This window comes from Camelus dromedarius, chromosome 1 (genome assembly GCF_036321535.1).
Source record: "Camelus dromedarius isolate mCamDro1 chromosome 1, mCamDro1.pat, whole genome shotgun sequence".
NCBI lineage: Eukaryota > Metazoa > Chordata > Mammalia > Artiodactyla > Camelidae > Camelus > Camelus dromedarius.
In genome coordinates this window covers 69,571,468-69,592,696 of record NC_087436.1, presented here as the reverse complement: position 1 = coordinate 69,592,696, position 21,229 = coordinate 69,571,468, and the positions used below count along the sequence as shown (strand labels likewise).

The window sequence follows — 21,229 nt, the reverse complement described above, 5'->3', positions numbered from 1 at the left end:
CATAGCCAAGAATTTGTTGGCCTAAGTGCAGCCATTTTATTATTTCTCCTTTAGGAGCAGAGAGAAGTGAGATTTTTATAATAATAATCCAAAGGTGAGGGATGTTTATATTCTTTCCTTAGCTGTTACCTGGCTTTGATTTTTCAGGAATTTAACAGTTAAAGGCAAACATTTTAAACAGAAGATATTTTCCAAGTGACTTGTCAGGAACAAGCAAGTATTGTAAAGCCGTCTTTGACAGGTCTCCTGTAAACTAAGCTAGGACTCCTGAGCCAGGGTCCTTGCTGCCCTCCTGTTGCTCCTCTGTCATTTTCTTCTCTCCTCTTACTCCCCTAGTGAGTTATTCTTTTGAAAATCAACCCTATGCATTACACTCCTCATCAATGAAGGAGTAAGAGACTGGCTCATCCCAGCCCTCTTATGTCTCGCTCCATCTTACTTGCATTTTTTCCCCTTATCTTTGCGTTCACTTCCTCTCCCTCCTTCTCCTCAACATACTGATGGCTATTGGCAAACTTAGAAATTTGATCATTAACCAAGAATGACAAATAGCAGGAGGATTTCTACAGCACTATATTGATAAACATGACGTGGTGGGTCTAGCTGCATCTGCAGGTATCAATCCATATTTGTGTTACTCTGGTGCACCATGAACTCCAGAAAGCCAAGCCCCACGAAGTAATCTCCGCCTCCTTCTCTGGCATTCAGAATAAAAGCTCACCAGAAACATTACAAATGCACAGTAGTTCTCATCCTTTTTCTTGCAGCTTGAAACCTGAGTGAGGATCTGAAGGAAACTGAATTGGATCACCCAGCGTCTTTCACAGGATCACCTGGACAGGTTGTATCCTTATTATCATTGCTGACATGAATATTTAGATTTTAGATACAGGAAATATAGAATGTAAATTATATATTACAAAGCTGTAAAGAGAGAATAAAGTTTTTAATCAATATTTTAGTTACTTAATAATGTGAAGTATGTAAAGCCTTTTAAAATCACTTGTTTATCATTAAAAATAATATCTTGCATTTGTATCATGCTTTGCTGTTTAAAGGGTTTTAACATAAAACTACAGTATCTTAGATACTTTGTAATTTCTGCACGTTGGACATGCTCTCCATTTTACTGATAAGAAAACAAAGCAAGCAGAGTAGAAACAGAGTGTGGACTGATTTCTGATTACGTCTGTGAAATATGTTAGAAGCAGTGGATTACTATCAGAGCCCTGCACATATTACTGTTACTTTTAAGTGAGAGACACCAGACAAATAAGAGCAGAACTCCAAGTCCTTGGTAAGTCGCTGGCAGGTAGACCACCTGCAGAGTCGCACACATCTTGTCTAGGAGTCCTCAGTGGAAACTGGAAAATCCAGAGAGATTTGCTCTAACAATCAAGTAATTGAACTTATTGATGGTTTTTGAGCATCTGCTTTGTGACACAGTGCTGGGGTTCCAGATAGAACAATGTATGAATGGATTTTCTCCACTTTCAGCCAGTCTGCTCAAATCCAGGTCAGTGCAAGAAGATGAGGCCTCAGTGAGCCCTTCGCCTGGTGTCCAGCACTTCACACTGCGCCTGGGGGCAAGTCAAGCACTCCCACAGGGAGTGCTTGCTGGGTGAAAGGCAGACAGGGGAGTGGAGAAGGGGAGGATGGAGAAAGCGAGAAAGAAAAAGGGGGAAGAGAGAACTAACCAGGAGGAAGAAAAGAAGAAAAAAAATTTCTCCCTTTAATTGAATTTATGAATTACAGGTTTAATCATTTTTGTTGGCATTCTGAAAACAATAACCTACACACTCAGTTAGGAAGTGAAACTGACAGTTGTTAACTGAAATATGTCTTTGAGAAAGAAGAAAGCAGCTGGAGGTGAATCTATCCATTGGGATATGAGATAATTAACTAAAAGAAGTTAAACAAACAAAAAAAGACTTTATTATTTGCCACCTAGTTTAAATCTGGGGTTAAAATTGACCATGAAGAGTCAGCCATAAGTCAGCCAACTGTTTAATAATGAATCAGCTACTGCCGGTTGACTATAAGGCAATTCTTACAAACTTGGCAGAACACCAAGCTGTTCATGTGAATAAACGAATCAACAGGCAGGGCAAGGGTTGCTTCTCATACACGTTTTTGTCTGCAGATTGTATGAACAATAAGCTTCTGTGCAAACCATAAAAAAAGTTAAAGACTACTAGCAATATAAGATGGGAAAAACTCCTGACACCTTCAATCTGAAAATCAATAATAAGTTACTAGCTATACATGAGTCAGGAGAAAATCCTCTTGATGGGCAAAACTGATCAAAGTGATTAAAATAACCAAAAACATATGGAACATGAAAACATGAAAAATTATAAAATATCTATGAAATACAGATTTTAAAAATATGTATTCAATTATGAAAGATTATAACAAATAATTTCCAGTACTGATGATGCAGTGAGAAAATAGGCAATTTCAGATACTGTGCAAACTTTTACTGTAACTCTTTTAGTGATTTGTTAAAAGCAGTAACCAGTATGTTACACGTATATACCTTTTATTTTGGCAAATTCATTGTCACTGCAAAGGTAAGTGTGAAAAGATATGACATTTGTTGCAGTACTAGTTACACTGGAAAAAACAGAAAAACAGGAATTCCCAACAATAAAGAAGTATATTGTCTCTCTTATATCCATAGTATAGATTGCTATGTGTCGTTTATAAAAACAAAAATAGAATTTATGTATCAACACTAAATATATTCACGTCATATAGATTGGTATAAAATATAATACAAATGAAACTGTATACATAAGCATATAGATTTTACATATATTTAAGTATTTGGAAGCATAAATGCAACACTATTAGGAATGGTCATTTCTTGAGAATGGAATACTCTCTTTGAGCACTTTCATTTTCTCTATATTGCTTAAATTTTTCAACAATCATTTGTTTAAAATGAGTATATTTATACATACATGCTTACATGAATGCATGAATGTATGCATATTTATCATTCCTTGTGTAAGACGAGCATGGGTCCATCCTTAAGAAGTCTCCTTCAGGACAAACTTAACCTAATTGATAATGATGTTCGCTTTTTGATAGAATCTTATGACATATAAGTGAGATTTTAAAATAAAACTTTTCAGGTCTAGCACTAAGTGTCTATTGAATAACAACCATTTCCTTTCCTCTGGTGTAGAAAGAGGAGATAGGCCTTTTCACAAGAAGTCCAGTTGGAGGGCTATTTTCATGTTCAGTCAATAGTAGCTGAACTTCCAAACTAGGCCAGTGATCATAAAGTTAGAAGAGAGAATAAAGTGATGGAGATGGAATCAATGGGACTGAGTGAGGGAGAGTTGCAACATCTGGAAGTTTTCACCTCTAATGTGCAGCTTGAAGTATAGTGCAGAAAACACTATAGAAGTTTTCAGTGTAAGTCAATGGTCTAATTACTTGATTTGTAAGAGATATCTGTGTAAGACTTTATCATCAAATATTTCATCCTTTGTGTTAATGCATTTGTTAGAGTATCTACTAATTTAATTTCTTCTTTATAGTGCATTTCTCATGCCTTGGGATTCTTTGCATTAAAGGAAACTCATTTGGTGGCTAAAAGAACTATTGCCCCCAAGACACTCCTATTATTCTACAAACTTTCTGGAAAAGACAGTAAAAGCCAAAGCAGCCACAAATGCACGAGTGTGTAACAACTCATCAGGCAGCATTCTGGGCAAGGGTGGATACAAGAGTGATCCAGTAAGGCAGCTATCAAAGAGGGACAGCATTTGTCGAGATGTTGTATCACAAATTCAGAATGAGGAAAGTCTGGGGGCCGGGGGGAGGAGGCAGTGAAAGAAGTTGAAAACCAATAAAGGAAAGTTTGCTTAATTAAAAATTCTAAGACTAACCCTGAACATGAAATGAGTTGCCATAGGACCAGGAGATGAATTATCAATGATAATCACCTTGTTCAACCTTATAATTTTCATACAGGTCACTTGGTGGGAGTGTCTACTTCTTTACCGATTAAGTGAGAGAGAAAAAAACAGGTAATGCTAGGGGTCACAGAGGAAGCTTCTGTACCCTCAAGAATCTGTGTCTTAGACGTATCCATTACACTGTCATGAATTTCACCTTCTTTCTAATATACTCACCAAGCACTTGAATTTTATCATTAAATGAAACATACCCAGGAACTAAAGAAGCTCTGACTTTGATATCTGGCAATAGCTATCCAATGGCACTATCAATCTTTATTGTTATTTAATGTATACAGAATTAATTGAAGTGATTCTTTGCCAAAATATTGCTGCATTTCCTGAATCTCTTAGTCTTTTTATATGCCCCACCAGTTTTGACAGAGAAATCAAAGGCTCTGTTGTTTACAATGATCATGGAATTTTTTATGTACAAATATTATACATAAGTATGCTAATATAAATGTATCACATTTTGTACATATTTTTAAGACATTTTACTTAATTATGCTTTATACTTCTTATTCTTCTGTATATTATAATGATCTCAATAATAAGGTTAGAAACTCTTAAAGTACCAACACTATGTTTTTGTGTTTGTTTTTTTTTTTGTCAGGGAGGGAGGTAATTAGATTTATCTATTTATTTATTTAGTTAGTTAATGAAGTACTGGGGATTGAACCCAAGACCTTGTGCATGCTAGGCATGCACCATGCACTTTACTGCTGAGCTATACCCACTCCCCCAAGACTATGTTACATACTTCTCCAGTATGTCTTTACCCGACATGCTCAACAGCTAAGGAATCCCAGAAACCCCAGAGAAGCTCAGTGTACAGGGCTGTTATTAATGCTAAAACATTATAAAGTACATATGAAGTGGACAACTTTCCTTTCTTCTTTCAGTGTGCCATTTTATGATGAATTCTTCCAAACCTGCCTATGCAGATTACTTTGGCAGACTCCGTGGAATGCCACTGTATAAAGAATTTATCCAAAATTGGCATAATGTGGAGACATTTGAGGCAAGACCTGACGACCTTGTCATTGTTACTTATCCCAAATCTGGTAAGTCTCTTCATTATGTCAAAGTTGTTCCCTTTTTCACCTAGAAATGACAGATGCACCTTGGCTGTCAAATATTAAGCTGTTCACTTCTCCTGCACTCACTCGATATAATAAGTGAGGCCAGATGTAACAGTTTTGATATAGACATAGAAAACGTGGAGCATTACAGATCTACTTTAAGACCACAGTCCGTACCTACAACCTGAGCAGCACGTTGACAAATGGGCATTGCTGGCCACTTTAGAAAATTATATAGTATAGATGGATGAATACAGACCATAACTAAAATTTAAAACTATTCACTGTATTTACCCTATGTCATTATTATCATTGTTGTATAAACAAAATATAAGCCATTGTCACAGATTAAAAAAAAAAACACTTTTTCAGCTAACCAGATCCTCTTTTTTTTAAGTTTATCTCTAAACTCTATTTTGAAGCAACATCCTTTCCCCTTGAAATTAGATCAACTATTCGTCATAGTTCCATAGTCTTACAATCACAGGCCTTTAAAATTCGAAAGATCTGGCCCTGACTTCTCTGTATGGTTGTTCCAATTAACACTTGAATATGTCAAACACTAATGTATGTCTTTGACTACTCTGACTCTAAAGTGTTCCTCCACTTTTCTTCCGTGTCTGAATTAATGCCAGCACAAAACCAGTCATCTGAAGAGGACACCTGAGAACTACTCCAGAGTCAGTTTCCCTTCTTCTTCACCCCGTGTACTCAGTCAGTCTGGAGGTTCTGCACACTCAGTCTCTTGGATAATGCCCTACAGTCAGACTCTCACAGGTCTCTTGTCCTTCTTACTGAGCCCTCACTCTGTTGTTTTATTTATTCTGCCACTAGAGGGATTCTTCAAAAACAGAACCTTGATAATCTTGCTTTCTTGCTTAATGGATGTCAACACCATTTAAAACCCTATAGAAAACAACTAGAACTCCAGTATGAACTGCAAGCCTTTTTTTGCTTGGCGTCTGCTTGCCTCTGAGGCCTCATCTCCACCCATCCCTTTAGGTAGGCTCTGATTAGGCTTTATAATCTGTATCCAAGTCTTTTCCTCATCACTTTACTATTTGTGAGTATCTGACTGTTAAATCAAAAAAAAAAAAAAAAAAGAGTGCTTCTGGTAGAACCATTCCCTACCTTACAAAACTGGTGAGTTTATACCAATAATTTGTTAAGATTATGCTCAATTATCATGATCTCTTGAGGGCATTTCTTGTGGAAACAGCACAGCAGCAACACACAAAGTCCCTCCTTTGTGGTCCTTTAAATCCATGTGCCCCTGTGTTACAACACCTTAAGGAAAAAGAAGTGCTGTCATTATGGAGCATTGTTTCTGACTCTTCAGAAGGTCTTTGACCATTGTAGGACAAGGACAAGATTTATTCTCTTCAATATACTCTGAACTAGGACTCAACCTGAGGCATAAGAAGCTATCCAGAAAATTTGTGGTTGAAAGCATGCTTGAGTGTGTCATCTGTTTATCAAAGCTCCTTACTTTTCAGATGTAAAATTTTAGATCCAAAACTGTTTCCAGCTTGCACAATTCATCATGGACAAATTCAGACTTCTAGCACAGGTGTATCTTACTATAATGTTCATCCTTATTTTTTGAGGCTACATTTGGATCTTATAAGATTAAATAAAGTAAATATTTCTTGAGTCCTCTGACTATTCTGACACCTTTCAAGTAATACTGCATTGATAATTTCTTACTTTATCCAACTATAAATCCATCATTTCTTGCATCATCAGCCACACATGGTCAGTGGGAGACTCAGATTTGTTTAATTTTTTGCAGGCACAACATGGATTAGTGAAATTGTATGCATGATTTATACCGAAGGTGATGTGGAAAAGTGCAAGAAAGATGCCATTTTTAATCGAGTTCCTTACCTGGAAAGCAAAACCGAAAATGTGATCGATGGTAATGCTCAGTTAATTTTAAAAGCTATATACATATATTTTAATGTGTGGATGTAAATGGTGCAAGAAAAAGGCTGCAAGCAAAAGTGAGACAATTAGTATTATGTCTTCTACATAGGAAAGAGTGTAAACTGAAATTTAAATCTTGATCGAGTTTATGGTATAGTTCTCACATTCGTTCAGCAGAACCTAGTAATATGTGAGCATTTCTGTCTCTATGGGATACTTAAAACACTAGGAAAATAGCCATAAATTTTTCAAGGATATATGCAAAAAGATATCTATCACAGATTCTTTTAATGTCATATAACATTAGAAACAGTATAAATATTAACCAACAAAAGAAGTTAAAAGTAGTATAATAACACTATGAGATCATTAAACATGTTATGATGTCATGTGTTTTTTGACATTGCAATGTCAGTATAATATATTGAGAAAAATGTAATTGGAAGATAGGAAAAATTTCCTCTGTGTGTATGGCATTTGGATGGCTGTGAGGCTGGGCATATAGGTATATTTATATGAAAGGCTGCTTACCAAAATGTTAATAACGATTTTTCAAAGTGCTGAAATTTTATTTGATCTATTTTTTTCTCTATAATTTTCTTTAGCTAAACTTCTGTCACAGTGAGTATGTGTTATTATTATGACCACAATAAAGAATATATAGTTACTTCTATGTTTTAAAATCTACAAAAATCCATATAAACATTTGTAATTTTCAAAGTTGTCTAACTTTTGTTTTTTTGTTTTTGTATAAATTAGGAGTACAGCAATTAAAACAGATGGCATCTCCCAGAATAGTGAAGTCTCATCTGCCACTTGAGCTTCTTCCAGCCTCATTTTGGGAAAAGAACTGTAAGGTAAACAGAGTCAAGTGTTCCCAGAACTTCATCTAATTCAAAGAAATTTTAGAATGATGAAGTTAGGTAACATCTTAACTGTGTCTTTTTAAAAATATATAATAAATTTAAAATTTTTTAAAATTTTTATTGAGGGGAGGTAATTAGGTAGGTTTGTTTGTTTGTTTTGCTTATAATGGAGGTACTGGGGATTGAAACCAGGTACCAGTGCATGCTGAACATGAGATCTACCACTGAGCTACACCCTTCCCTCCAACTGTGTCTCATACACACTTGTGTATTTACTCCTTCACTAGTGGGGGGGTGTGTAGTTCAAGTAGTAGAGTGCCTGCTTAGCATGCATAGGTCGTGGGTTCAATCCCTACTACTTCCTCTAAGAATAAATAAGTGAGTAAATCTAATTACCTTTCCCCACCAAAAAAAAAAAAAAAAAAAAAAAAAAAATTCCTTCACTGAATCTATAGGCATTTTAAAAATGTGGATCATAGTCAGTATTGTCTAGATTTTAGTTCCAACTCCAGAGGTGATTCTCTCTAAGCTTCAGTTTCCTTATCTGTAAAAGAATAATAATAGAATTCCTCATAGACTTATTTAGAGATTAACTGAAATAATGCTTGTAAAGTGCTTAACATAGCACCTAGCATATTATAAATAATATATGGTAGATACTTTTGTATTTGTTATTAGTGATTGTATTGAATATACTCTTTTTTGCAAACTATTATGCTTGGCATTGTGAAGCATGCAAATGAACTAGACAAGGATAAATAAAGAAAGCTAATACAATAATTATTTACTGAGTGTGTATCATATGCTGGCAATATAACAATTGACAAGGCACATGCAATTCTTGTCTTCATGGACACACATGGACCACAAGGGGAAAGGGACAAATAAATAGACAATACCGGAGGTGCCATAAGTCACAGAAGAGAAGAATTCTAGCCCAGGGATTGAGGGCAGGGAAAACATCCAGGAACAAGTAACATCTCAGCTGATGTAGAAAGGATGCGTGGGAGTGGTCTATACATTCCCAGAGGCAACCCCAGGTGGGATGTGGAGCCAGTTCAATTCAGCTGGAAGGCTGAGTGCCCATATTGGCTGGCAAAGTGAAGGAAGATAAGCTGGGTTCAATTACAACAGATACTGAGGCCAAGTTAGGAAGTTTGGGCTCTACTTGGACGATAATGAGGAGTTACAGATATATTGAGCTACTGGTTGTTACGATCAGTTTTGCTTTTTCGAAAGAATGATACATGTAATCCTAGAGTACAGGCAAAACATTGTCTTGGAGGACTGAAGTTGTTCCTTAAGAACTTATTAGCTTTATTAGGACACAATGTGACTCACCCTAAATATATGAGATACTAAGGTACTGTATGTAGTCCCTACTGACAAAAAAGGGAATCAGTTAGAGACATGAAACATTTCCATTTTGTACTCTGATGAAACATGGCATAGAAGACATTTTCTGGAGATCTCCTTTGCAAAATTTTGAAGATGTCAATGTTTTTTGTTTGTTTGCTCTTATCATAAGCAATCCTAGAAAGACAACATACATCTTGCTGAAATCATTCCACACATAAAGACTCTCTCTTTAATTAATACTATTTATGTATCTTCCAGAAAATGTGTCATTCCCATTTTTTTCAAGAGATTTGGCCAAGTTACATTGTTTTCCCTTTGGAGAATGTGATGTAGTCTTGATGTTATCTCTTTACTTCTTAAGTGAAAATAGATAATATACCTTTATAATAGCCTCAGTCTTCATAAAACTGCTTATTATCTCAGAGATCATCAAAGAGTAAGAGACAGTTGGATAGATTCACATCCTGAGTATTTCCAGGGTGTTTTACTGGGGGACAAGAAGACAGATGGATAGAGACTATTAGTAAAATTGTGTTTGGAGTGTTGGACTAGAAACTTTAAGTGATAAAAATGAAGAAAGTGAAAAAAAAAAAGGAATAGGTTAACAGATAAAAGAAACAATTGAGGCCAATAAACTTGAGGCCCTGAATTTTATTGCAGATGAGGTATATTCCTGATAAGAAAGAAAAGAGAAACAGAACTTGGGAAAAAAAACATGGTGTTCAAGGATAAGGCTTCAGAATCTTTAGGGTTCTGACAATTTCAAAGTTTGGTTAAAGAAGTGGCTAGCTAAAGTAACATAGAGGTAGTGATCAATGACCACAAAAACCTATAGAATTGGAAAGGTCAAGCACACAGACACTAAAATTATACAACATGATTGAAAGGTTTGGAATGGAGAGTAATACTATGAGGCAGGTGTTCAAATCTTCAATTAAAGCAAGGGAGTGAAGACAAGCTTAAACATGGCTTCCACTGGGAGAAGTGTGAATACAGGATCAGGGGTTTTTCAAGTGTACGATTTTTAAATAGATTATGATCCCAAGTGAATTGTGGGCAAACTAGAAATTTAGACTTGGGAGAGCTGCCGGAGAAGACTTAGATTTTCGTTGAAGGCAGGAAGAGCACGTGCAGTGAAAGGACCTTTCAAAAAGGAGATAAGATAAACTAATGGAAGTTTAGGAGAAGAAGGAGGCTTCTGCTTCCTCCCACCCCTCATTTTGGAGAATAAAAAGCTTCTTGGAGTACCCAGAGCCAAGCTTTAAATATGGATAGTATTTTGAGATGCAGAGAATATTCAAGACAGAGAGAATAGCATGAATAAAGGAAAAGGCTGAAAACAACGAAGTAAATTTGTGGATGTAACAACCAAGAGTTTCTTTCAACTAACAGGCAAAAAGGACGGGGGAGAGTTGTAAATAATTTGGAAAAGTTTGATATGGCTAATGATAGCTTTGATAAGAAAAGAAAGTTCACTTTTTTTTTTTTTCCTGTAGTAGTTGGAGCTTTCTATAGTGGGACCATAGCAATGAAAACCATACTTCTTAGAATATACAAAAAGGTTTCTTTAAAATTGTTTTAAAATGTAGAACCCTGAGTAAGACAAGTTAGTGAGCCTAATCATACCCAGTGAAGAGCGGCGAGTCAAAGCAGCCTCTCCCGATAGCACTGCTCAGGTGCCCGAGGACAGAAGACCATGGAGATATGCAGTTTACTTTTGTAGATCTTGTCCTGCACCATTGAACATCAGACCTAGAAAAGACCATAGAGATCTGACCCAACTCATTTGTTTAGCAGATAGAAAATTCAGGTCCAAAATGATGGGTGCTTTGCACAAGATGGTAGAGCCAAGTGCCAGAACTAACATCTAAGACCACCGCTTCCTGGTTACTGACTTTCCCTCTCTATATAAAATGGAAACTCAACAACCTGTGAATGAAGATTATACTTTTTCACTAGTATCAATGTGCATTTAAAAAGACTTCATAAACATATTTTTTTCTTCAAGTGATAGGACTTTTTAAAAAAGTTATTATGCAGAATGATGAAGACCAGAGGACTTTACTGTTGACTGAATGATTTACCAAATCATTTACTCTCATTGATTTATTCTTAACAATGTATTCTGACTCAGCTTCAGTTCAGTTTCTTCACCTTTAATTGGGGATAATAATCTGTTTTGCCCAATTTATATCAAGAATATTTGAGAAACTCAAATGAAGTAGTATGTGAAAATGCCATAAAAATGAAAAGTCAGAAATAACATTGAACAGTAATACAAAAGATACTGTCACTTCAGATTGTTGAAGGAGTTTCTTCTTTATAATTTTACATATTTTATACATTTTCTACAATAAATTGTGTTACATTTATAGTTGAAAACATAAACATTTCTGTTTTAAATCTTGATCAGTCTATGTTTGAAAAATATTAGGTGATTTAATATATGATTTCATTCCCTTAGATCATCTACGTTTGCCGGAATGCCAAGGATGTGGTTGTTTCTTACTATTTCTTCTTTCTGATGGTAACTGTTAATCCAGATCCTGGTTCTTTTCAAGATTTTGTGGAGAAATTCATGGATGGAGAAGGTAAGAATGGTTTCTTTTCTCTGAATTCTTTCAAGGTAAATTATACAAGTGGCATCTCTGACCAAAAATTTTTGTTGCCTGTTCTGGTCTGTTATTTTCCTTGATTTATAATGAAAATCTAGAAGTTCTAGAAGCCCTTGAACTTCAGAGCAAGCAGAGTTTCCGAAGGTAAATTGCAGAATCTGGACACTCCATTTCAATGCCTACAAATAAGTATACAGACGTGTGTGTCCAGTCCTCCTTCTCTTCTCTTTTCATTAGAGAATTATTTCACAGTGTGTTATCACAACTCCACTGAAGAAGAGGGAAAAGGATAAAGGAGAGAGGGTTCATTTGTTTCTAAGAAAAATTTCAGATACCACATGGGCCAAAATTCACAAAGAAGTCTGAATATCTACCAAGTGCTTACTCATTATACCCACGGTACAGTCTGACTAATTCAACTAGATTTCTCAGAACAGTAGAAGAATGACTTGAGCAGAAATTCTGAGAAATTTTGCCTTTTTATTTAACTCCAGACTAAAGCAACTGAGTATTCAGATTTGAGAAAGAAAGGCTTTGGGAGAGTCTTGTATTAACTGAAGATGGCTATTCTGATCCTGTAGTAATAATTGTAAGGAAAACGGATAATAATGCCATTTTTATATTGACAAGATTTAATGGCAACTCAATAAAGGTGTAGTTATATGTGCTTTATGCTTGTTGTTATGTTTTGGAAAATGTTATGCTAAAGCATCAGCAATAAAATATATGCTTCAAGATCATCAAAACCTGCCTTATAAGGCAGAGAAAGATAACACCGTACCTCTGCAAGTGGATGAATAAGAACATTATAAAAATCATTATATGACTTTTTTCTGTAAAGAAACAAATATAACAAGGCAGAAACATTCCCACCTACAGATACAGAGAACAAACTAGCTTTTACTACAGGGGAGAGGGATGGGGGAAGGGGCAAAATAGATGAAGGGGATTAAGAGGTACAAACTACTAGTCATAAAATAAATCACAGGGAGCCACACAGAGAATATAGTCAATATTTTATAATAACTTTATGTTGTGTAATCTATTAAAATATTGGATTGCTATGTCATATATCTGAAACTACTATAGTATTTTCAGTCAACTGTACTTAAATAAATAAATGCATTGTCAAGAGGGTCAAAGATAGAAGAGGCATGAACTGATTTAATGAGAAGCAGACTACCTTGACTCAAACATCATTATGTTATCATGTCAGCTTGTTACTGGGAGAAACACTTGGTATTATGTGAGAGAAGATTAGGGAAGCAAAAGGAAGAAACATCATTTGGCATTACTACATCACCTCCAAACACTTCTAAGTTATTCTAAGAATGACAGTAAGGGTCCCAAAGAGAACATACCTTACCATTTAAACTGTAAATAGAGTAATAAAAAAATCATACAGTTGCTAGCTTCAGTTGCAAAGCTAGTTTGTATATGGTAAATTTATGACCTGGGCTGAATTCTGATCATAACTACATGGATAGTTCCACTAACTCAACTCCTTTCACTAATAATCTGGTTTTACAAATACAGACACACACACACACACACACACACACACACACACACCAGTTTCAAAAATGCTGTCATATGCTCTGAATCAAATGGATGGGAGACTTCCTTCACTTTTCCTCTGAGTCATAATACACATCATAATAATGAAAGTCAAGGATATATTTCTGTGTATAGATTATTCAACATACTTTGCCTCGTTGCTCTGGAGAAATTTTCCTAAGATGTGCAGCTGATCTCTAGTTTTCATTCCATGATCATTTGTTTATATTTCTTTGTTGCTACTGTTGTTTGAACATTCATTTTCAAGTTGTATAGAGATGATACTATGTCCTCACATTGTTTTTGTCTCTAATTTTAGTTCCTTACGGTTCCTGGTATAAACACACAAAAGCTTGGTGGGAAAAGAGAAAGAATCCACAAGTGCTATTTCTTTTCTATGAAGACATGCAGGAGGTAAGAAACTTAAAACTTATGGCAACTTAGTAATTCTCTAAATGTTAACATATGACAACACTGAAGACACAAAATTTGGCCTTTAAATAAATGATGCAGCCAACTCCAAAAGTTACAATAACTCAGATACTTTAGCAAAGATTTGAAGCTAGTAAGTAAAAACCTTCTGTAAATGAATGCATTCAAACCCACGTCTCAAGAAATTACCAGAGATAAAACTTGTCATAAGACAAAACAACAACAACAACAACAACAACAACAACAACAACAACAACAACACACACACACACACAGAGGGAATCGCAATGGGCAAGAAGAGTCAACTGGTTTCCAAATCTATAGATGCTGGCATTATCAGACAAGGACCATAAAATAACTATCCTTCAGATGTTTAAAGAAATAAAAGAAGAAATTAAAAATTTTACAGAGAGACAAGAGATTGCTAAAATTGACAAATCAGATTTGAAAAAAGGCAATAGAATTTTGAAAATAATTTTTGAAAATTAAAATTAGAAAATTAAAAGATGATTTAAATAACAGATAGGACATGGCTAAATAGTGAATTAGTAATGTGGAAGATGAGGCTGAGTAAATTACATAGAATGTACCACAGTAAGATAAATAGAATATTTTTAGAGAGTAATGTATATATAGGATAGAGAAATGAGGTCCCACATATATCAACTCAAACTTCCAGAAGGAGAGAGTAAAGAGAATTATGGCACAGCAATACTGAAAATTTCTCCCAATTTCTTCATAATCTAGTTTTTTTCCTACCTTTGTCAGTAATCACAGTAATTCAAATATATAAAATAGATAAACAAGTTTATACTGTATAGCACAGGGAAATATATTCGATATCTTGTAGTAGCTCAGGGTGAAAAAGAATATGTAAATGCACATATGTATATTCATGTATGACTGAAGAATTGTGCTGTATACCAGAAATTGATATAACATTGTAAATTCACTATAACTTAATAATAAATAAATAAATAAATTAATTAATTAATTAATAGTAAATAACCAGGGGAATGGGGAATTACTATGAGATGCCATTTCACATCCACCAGGCTGACAACAATTAAAAAGTCTGACAATGATATATACTAGCCACGATGTGGATTAATGAGAAGTAACAATTCTGATAAGAATATAAAAAGATATAAAAACCATGGAAACAACTTGCCATTACCTAGGAAGGGCAAACATGCATGTAACTTAAGATCCAGAAATTCCACTTGTAGATATATGCTCTTGAGAAATACTGGCTTGTGTGTATTAGGTTTCATATACAACAATCTTCAAGGCAGCATTCTCCATGACCATAAAAATTGAAAACAACCCAAATACACTTATACTTAAGAATCAGTGCATGATATAAATTATTATTCTACTATTAAATATTATATTGCAGTGAAAAGGAGTAAACTTCAACTGTGCACATCAACTGTGTAAAACCAAACCTTATGTTGTCTAGGAACACATACATGAGCTTCAAGTCTACAGAGTAAAGCACAGGATTGATTAGATCAGTTAAGGATAGTAAGTTAATTTTTGTTGTTGTTTGTGGAAATGGGAATGGAGAGTGAAAAGAATACACTTGGAAACTTGCAAATGGAAGAACTCAACAAATTATGACTGCTCTATTGCATGCACTGGGTAATAGGTAATGAGTGCTATATTCATGTATATTCTTTAAAGCACATATGAGTACATATCAAATAATTTTTTGAAGGTAGAAAAAATACTGGGTCTCTTTACTAAGAGATGAAAAATGTCTTATCTTCTCTCATTCTTTATTAGCACCAAGAAAGCAGTTGATATCCATGTCTTGTTCACATCTTTGCACAATTATTAAAATTCTTGTGGCAGTAATTCTAGAGTTGTCTTGATGGGGACATATTTACAATAAAATTATAAATATTAGAAACAGAATTATTATTCCTTTAGAGAATTTAACAAAGAACAAATTTGAATGAGAAACAGCCATAGTCTATAGTTTACTATAACATCTAAACCTGTGTTCTTAACTAGGATATTGAAAACAGTAAATTTAAAAGGCACACAAACAAAATTTTATTAGTTAATCCAACCATTTCACCCTCCCAAATTGTCCATGTCCATTTACTGCCTATTTTGGTCAATAATGGTCATGTTTAAGTTTCTCCTCTATTTGAATTAATAAGGAGCAGAAGTATAAATAAATAAACTTTCTCTTATTTCTGCAATGTATCAAGTAGAAAGAGAAAAAAACATTAACCTTGTGTGTAGAGACACTATCTTTTTCTTATGGAAAACAGACAAGTAAATAAAAATATATGAGAATAAAGATATGGCACAATAGATTTATATGGGAATTTAGGGGGCAAAAATTGGGTTATCTAACTCAAATTGGAGCTGTCAAGGAAATCATCCCAAAGGAAGTGATACTTAAGCTGAAGTTTGATAGCAACTGTAACTGGTAGGACAGAGAATTAGAGGGAACTATACATTCTGTGTGGAGGGAACTACACATTGCAATAGCATTATAGTTGGTATTGAGAATAGTTGCGTTGAATGATTAAGCTGAGTAATTGGGTACCCTATAGAAGTGACAATTGATGGGAATGTTTGTAGCTATGGTTCATAAACATCTGATGTTCCATGTTGAATATTTGACTATTTACACCTTTTCTTAATCATTCAGGTTCCTTTGCTTCTTGCTAGTTACATCAATAAATTAAAAGAAAAATGAAAGCTGTCTGCATATTTTCAACCCAAAACTTGATCTGTCACAGGGGACTATAGTCTTTGAGAATATATATTTATATTCATAGATAGTATTTACTGAGTATGTACTACTATGCACGGAGGACTAAAATAAATGTTTTATAAATATCATCCCATTTAGTGTTCTAACAATATTTGAAAGTTCTTTTTTGTCCATTTTATGAATGAGGGAAACCATGCTTAGAGAAGTTCAAAAATACCACTTCTGCAAGAAAACTTTTCCTCACTAGAAACCTAATTAAAATATCAGCAGGGGGGCAGGGGAAGGTTTTCTTTCTGTGTTCTTTTTTATCCACATAGTAATATATTCACTTTTAGTAATTGAGTGTTCAAATTTTTTTTTCTTCCTAGAATATCAGGAAAGAGGTGCTGAAAGTGGTAAAATTTCTGGGAAGGAAAATATCAGAGGAGCTTTTGGCCAAGATTGTAAGACATACTACATTCCAAGAGATGAAGAACAACCCATCTACCAATTACACAACACTGCCGGAGGAGGTCATGAACCATAAAGTGTCTCCCTTCATGAGAAAGGGTGAGATGGTCCCATTACTTGCCTCCACTGCTACAGGAAGTCACAAGTTGAAATCGTTACAGGCAAACATCTATGAAAGTCTGTTCTTGCCTGTCGATCCAGCTTGTTTTCTTCAGAGCTGATTCTCATGTGAACACTCGATTGAGTTACCAGTTCTGCAGAAGCATATGATACTAGCACTACTACTAATACCACTAATAAGTTACTGTTACTTGTTGAATATTTAGTATATGCAGCAAATTATGTTAAGAAAGAACAGCAGCCACCCCAGCCTTAGCACTAGCAAGGGTACCACACTCTACTAGCTAGTATTTATTAAGTCTTTGTGCCTTGCTGCTGCATCATGCACATGATATAAATTGTAAATTCTGATTTTTAAAAAAATTTTAATATAAGACTTAAGAGGAACTTCTATTATTATCTCATGTTGAGATGAGGAAACAAGCTCAGAACAATTAGTCAGCTTTTCCTCAACTAAGTGGTGGACATGTTTTTCAAGACTAAATGGCAAATGCCCAAACTTATCAACCTGTACACATTAAATGTGTATAGTTTTCTGTATATTAATCATACCTCAATAAGGCTGTTTTAAAAAAGACTAAGTTTCAAAGCACTTAGTGACAAATACAGCTCCGTTTAGCAAAAATATCAAAATACAATGAGGTGACATCTTTTGGGAAGAGGCGTGGTCTGATCAGGTCAAGTCAGTTTATAAATCCAAAGGCATGTAGGATATATAGAGGATGAGGACATCCAATTTTACTGATATATGAAGCAAAAACAGAATAAATTTCATTTTCTTTGACAAATTGCTGTTGAGGTAGGAATTTTTTTTAATAATTGAAGTAATAAAACTGCCACTGGGTGAAAACAGGGTAACCCTGAAAAGAGTTCACATGCAGATTAAATTTAAATTATTTACACCTCAGACTACATCAGCTTCTTTTTCCATAATGTCTCCGTATATTTTTGAGATAAAACAATGAGTTTAAAATAACTGCCATGCTTATAAAGGGTTCCACACTGCTATGCCCTCAGACCCTACCTGATTTTCAAGACACACATTTGCTTTCCTCTGCTTTTTTTTAATTACAATTTTTTTTTCAATTGAAGTATAGTCAGTTACAATGTGTCAATTTCTGGTGTACAGCATGATGTCCCAGTCATGCATATACATACATTTGTTTTCATATTCTTTTTCGTTAAAGGTTATTACAAGATATTGATATCTTCTGCTTTTTGATTTTTTCACTAGGAAAATTTAGAGCTCCTTGAGCTAAGGGATCAAGTGAACCACTGACTAATTTAAAATTCAAGATGAGGGAAGAGGGTATAGCTCAAGCTCTGGAGCACATGCTTAGCCTGCACAAGATTCTGTGTTCAATCCTCAGCATCTCCTCTATTATTAATTAATTAATTAATTAATTAATTAATTAAACAATACAAGGTGACTTCTGTCAGGGGAGGGTTGGATATGATAGAAAGCAAAATAGAAGGGCCTGCTAAACATTTAACAACATAGGTGGGAAACGCTGAGGAGCGTCTCTCACTGCCGGTAGCAGCAGAAATGGAGAGGATGAAATGAATATGAAGAAAGTCTGAATGTGATTAAATAATTAGATATTATGGTTGAGGGTCATCTTCGAAGTTTACACATGGATACTTGGTGTGGCCATTAACCAGGTTAGGGAAAAGTACACAAATAAAATGCAATTTGGTAAGGAAGAAAATTAACTTACTTTTGAACTAGTTGAATTTGAGATACTCATATGGAATCCAAGTGGCCACATCAGGGAAGCAGTTGGATATGAAGAAGTGAGTCTGGATATTAATGTTATCAGCATGAAAGCGAATTTAGTATCTCTGGAGTGGGTAAAATGTGGATGTCATCTTAGGGGCACCAACATTTCAGAGGAATTGGAGAAGAAATGTTAAGTGAAATGTTATAAGAGGGAAGAATCAAATAAGAAATTGGCTGTATTTTTTAAATAATCATAACAAATCCTTCTTTGCACTCTTGAATATATAGTATTTATAGTGTATATTTTATTTCTATAAGTGAGGATTACAAGAAAATAAAATTTAATTAGGTGTTAAAGAAAGCAGTAAATATTAGAAAATTTCATTATTCTGGCTGGAATACATAATATTTACTGTTTCATCTCTTTTGCTACAGGGGTGGCAGGAGACTGGAAGAATCACTTTACAGTAGCCCTGAATGAGAAATTTGACATGCACTACAAGCAGCAAATGAAGGGGTCCACATTAAAACCACGAAATGAGATTTGAAAAGAGTTTTCTTAACATATCTGAGATTAAAGTTTTCTTCTCATCATTCCTCCTCTTTTATTTTAAATTGGTAGAGAATGAGTCATGTGAAGGAGGATGGTCAGGTTCACATGACTATTGAGATCTCCATATAAAAATGCAAGCAAGATTTTTTTCCCAGCTGTTATCTTTTTAATTTTTTTTCTTTTTGACAAGTATCACATGAATCTGTAACCTATACGAATTATGTAGGAGCACACAAATCATCCAAGTTGTTAGTCTCTTTAAAAATAACCAAGCATTCTAAAGTCTTTAATTTTACGGTTTATGTTTTTCCATTTATTAGTCCACTTAGTCTATGCATATACACGTATATACATAAATGCATATATATTAATAAGTGCACATGGACTTTGAAAACTTTGGCAGAAAGAAGTTAAAAAATAAAAATACATAGGGCTTAACTAGACCTATTATTTCCTCCCTATTTTCTTTCACTTTCTGCAGAATGGCTTAATTTGGAATTTACCTTAGTTTAACGTAAATTTGTGGCATGACAGTACTGTTTTCCAGATGTCTATAAGTAATCCCAATGAGTGTTATTTATGCTTGAATGTCTTCAGCCAGTTTAAAATATTTATGCTTTAGCATTTCTTCTGTCCAATGTGCAATGTAATGAATGTAACCTCTGTAAACTAAAGTCTTAAAGAATGTGATATTTACCAGAAAAATAAAATAAAAACAAAAGAAAAGAAGAAGAATTACTGCTTTTTATTTAAATAATGCTGTTTTGGCTTCTGTCTCCTATTTTCCTGTACTCTACTGATCATTATTTTCTATAGTATGTTTATTGTAGTAGTTAGTTCTTCCTTTCTCTACATCAGAGGACACATAAGATGATAAAAAATTCACTATGAGTGTTTAGTAGAATATGACATCCTTAATTCCTAAACTCAAATGTCAAATCTAGGGAGAAATTGACATATGTTTTCTTACTCTTTGGAGAAAAGTCTAGGGAATTCTTAGCCCCCTGTTCAATGATTATGATTTTTCAGAATCAAAGCTATTTTTTTAGTATAACATCATTATGAATTATACAAAAATTGGAGAGTCTTATAAACTATTAAGATTTTCTTGGGACTGGGGTGGTAATTAGAATCTCAATCTCTAAAGGAAATAATTGCTATTTATTCCTTAAAAGCCCATTTTGTCATTTTTTTAATTTAACATTATAGTGTATAATACTTTTTAAAATGTTATACTTTGTAAAACTCATAGCTGATGTTGCCCACATATAACTAAACAAGAGTAAACCCATGTATCTCTCTGACTTTAATGTTTAGTGAACCAAAGTATTCCAAAGTAGGCTGATTGACATTTAAACCAATCCCATTTCTCCACAACTTGTCCAGAAATTTCTGTAACTTCCTTGGAGGAGGAAGGGGGCTGAGATCTAGCTTAAAATTCAGATAGAAACCACAAGCCCTCTGAGATATCTTGGCATCTTCCCTGAGCTGGGTTTAAAGTCTGTGTGTGACAGAGTGAGAACCTTGGGGAGCATCATGTGGTGGGGTACACAGGGGTCGCTGCTATAGCTTTGATTCTGTGCTTCCAGGAAAGCTAAAGATTTCTGGTTACCTTGGTGTTTAAGGTTTCCCAATGCTTCAATCTCTAGAAAAATGCCTTCAGGCCAACTGCTAGATACTAAGAAATATAATGCTTGTTGACTGACTGATTGATGCCATGAAAAGACTAGGAAGTACTCAGTAAACATTTGTTTATGATGGTTGCAATTGCACATAATTTGAACCATACAAGAGAGTTCCTTTATATGACTAAAATACCTGAGAATCCAGTTTGGTCA

The 21,229-nt window shown here is 34.6% G+C and overlaps 1 protein-coding gene across 1 annotated transcript; it reads left to right on the top strand.

The window, feature by feature from the left end:
- The first annotated feature begins 729 nt into the window (after positions 1-729).
- Positions 730-20,126, top strand: LOC105090956 (sulfotransferase 1E1). Its single transcript, XM_010982366.3, has 9 exons — positions 730-841; positions 3,988-4,043; positions 4,877-5,038; positions 6,849-6,974; positions 7,742-7,839; positions 11,672-11,798; positions 13,699-13,793; positions 16,917-17,097; positions 19,274-20,126. The coding sequence occupies exons 3-9, from the start codon at positions 4,888-4,890 to the stop codon at positions 19,384-19,386; spliced, it is 891 nt and encodes a 296-aa protein (XP_010980668.1). The 5' UTR covers positions 730-841; positions 3,988-4,043; positions 4,877-4,887; the 3' UTR covers positions 19,387-20,126.
- The last annotated feature ends 1,103 nt before the right edge of the window (positions 20,127-21,229 follow it).

What these genes read in the sequence shown, in the direction of transcription:
- LOC105090956 (XM_010982366.3), top strand. Translation starts at nt 4,888, where the DNA reads ATGATGAATTCTTCCAAACCTGCCTATGCAGATTACTTTGGCAGACTC. An exon ending in TGTTACTTATCCCAAATCTG is followed by an intron (nt 5,039 to 6,848) that starts GTAAGTCTCTTC and finishes AATTTTTTGCAG; the next exon opens with GCACAACATGGATTAGTGAA. An exon ending in AACCGAAAATGTGATCGATG is followed by an intron (nt 6,975 to 7,741) that starts GTAATGCTCAGT and finishes TGTATAAATTAG; the next exon opens with GAGTACAGCAATTAAAACAG.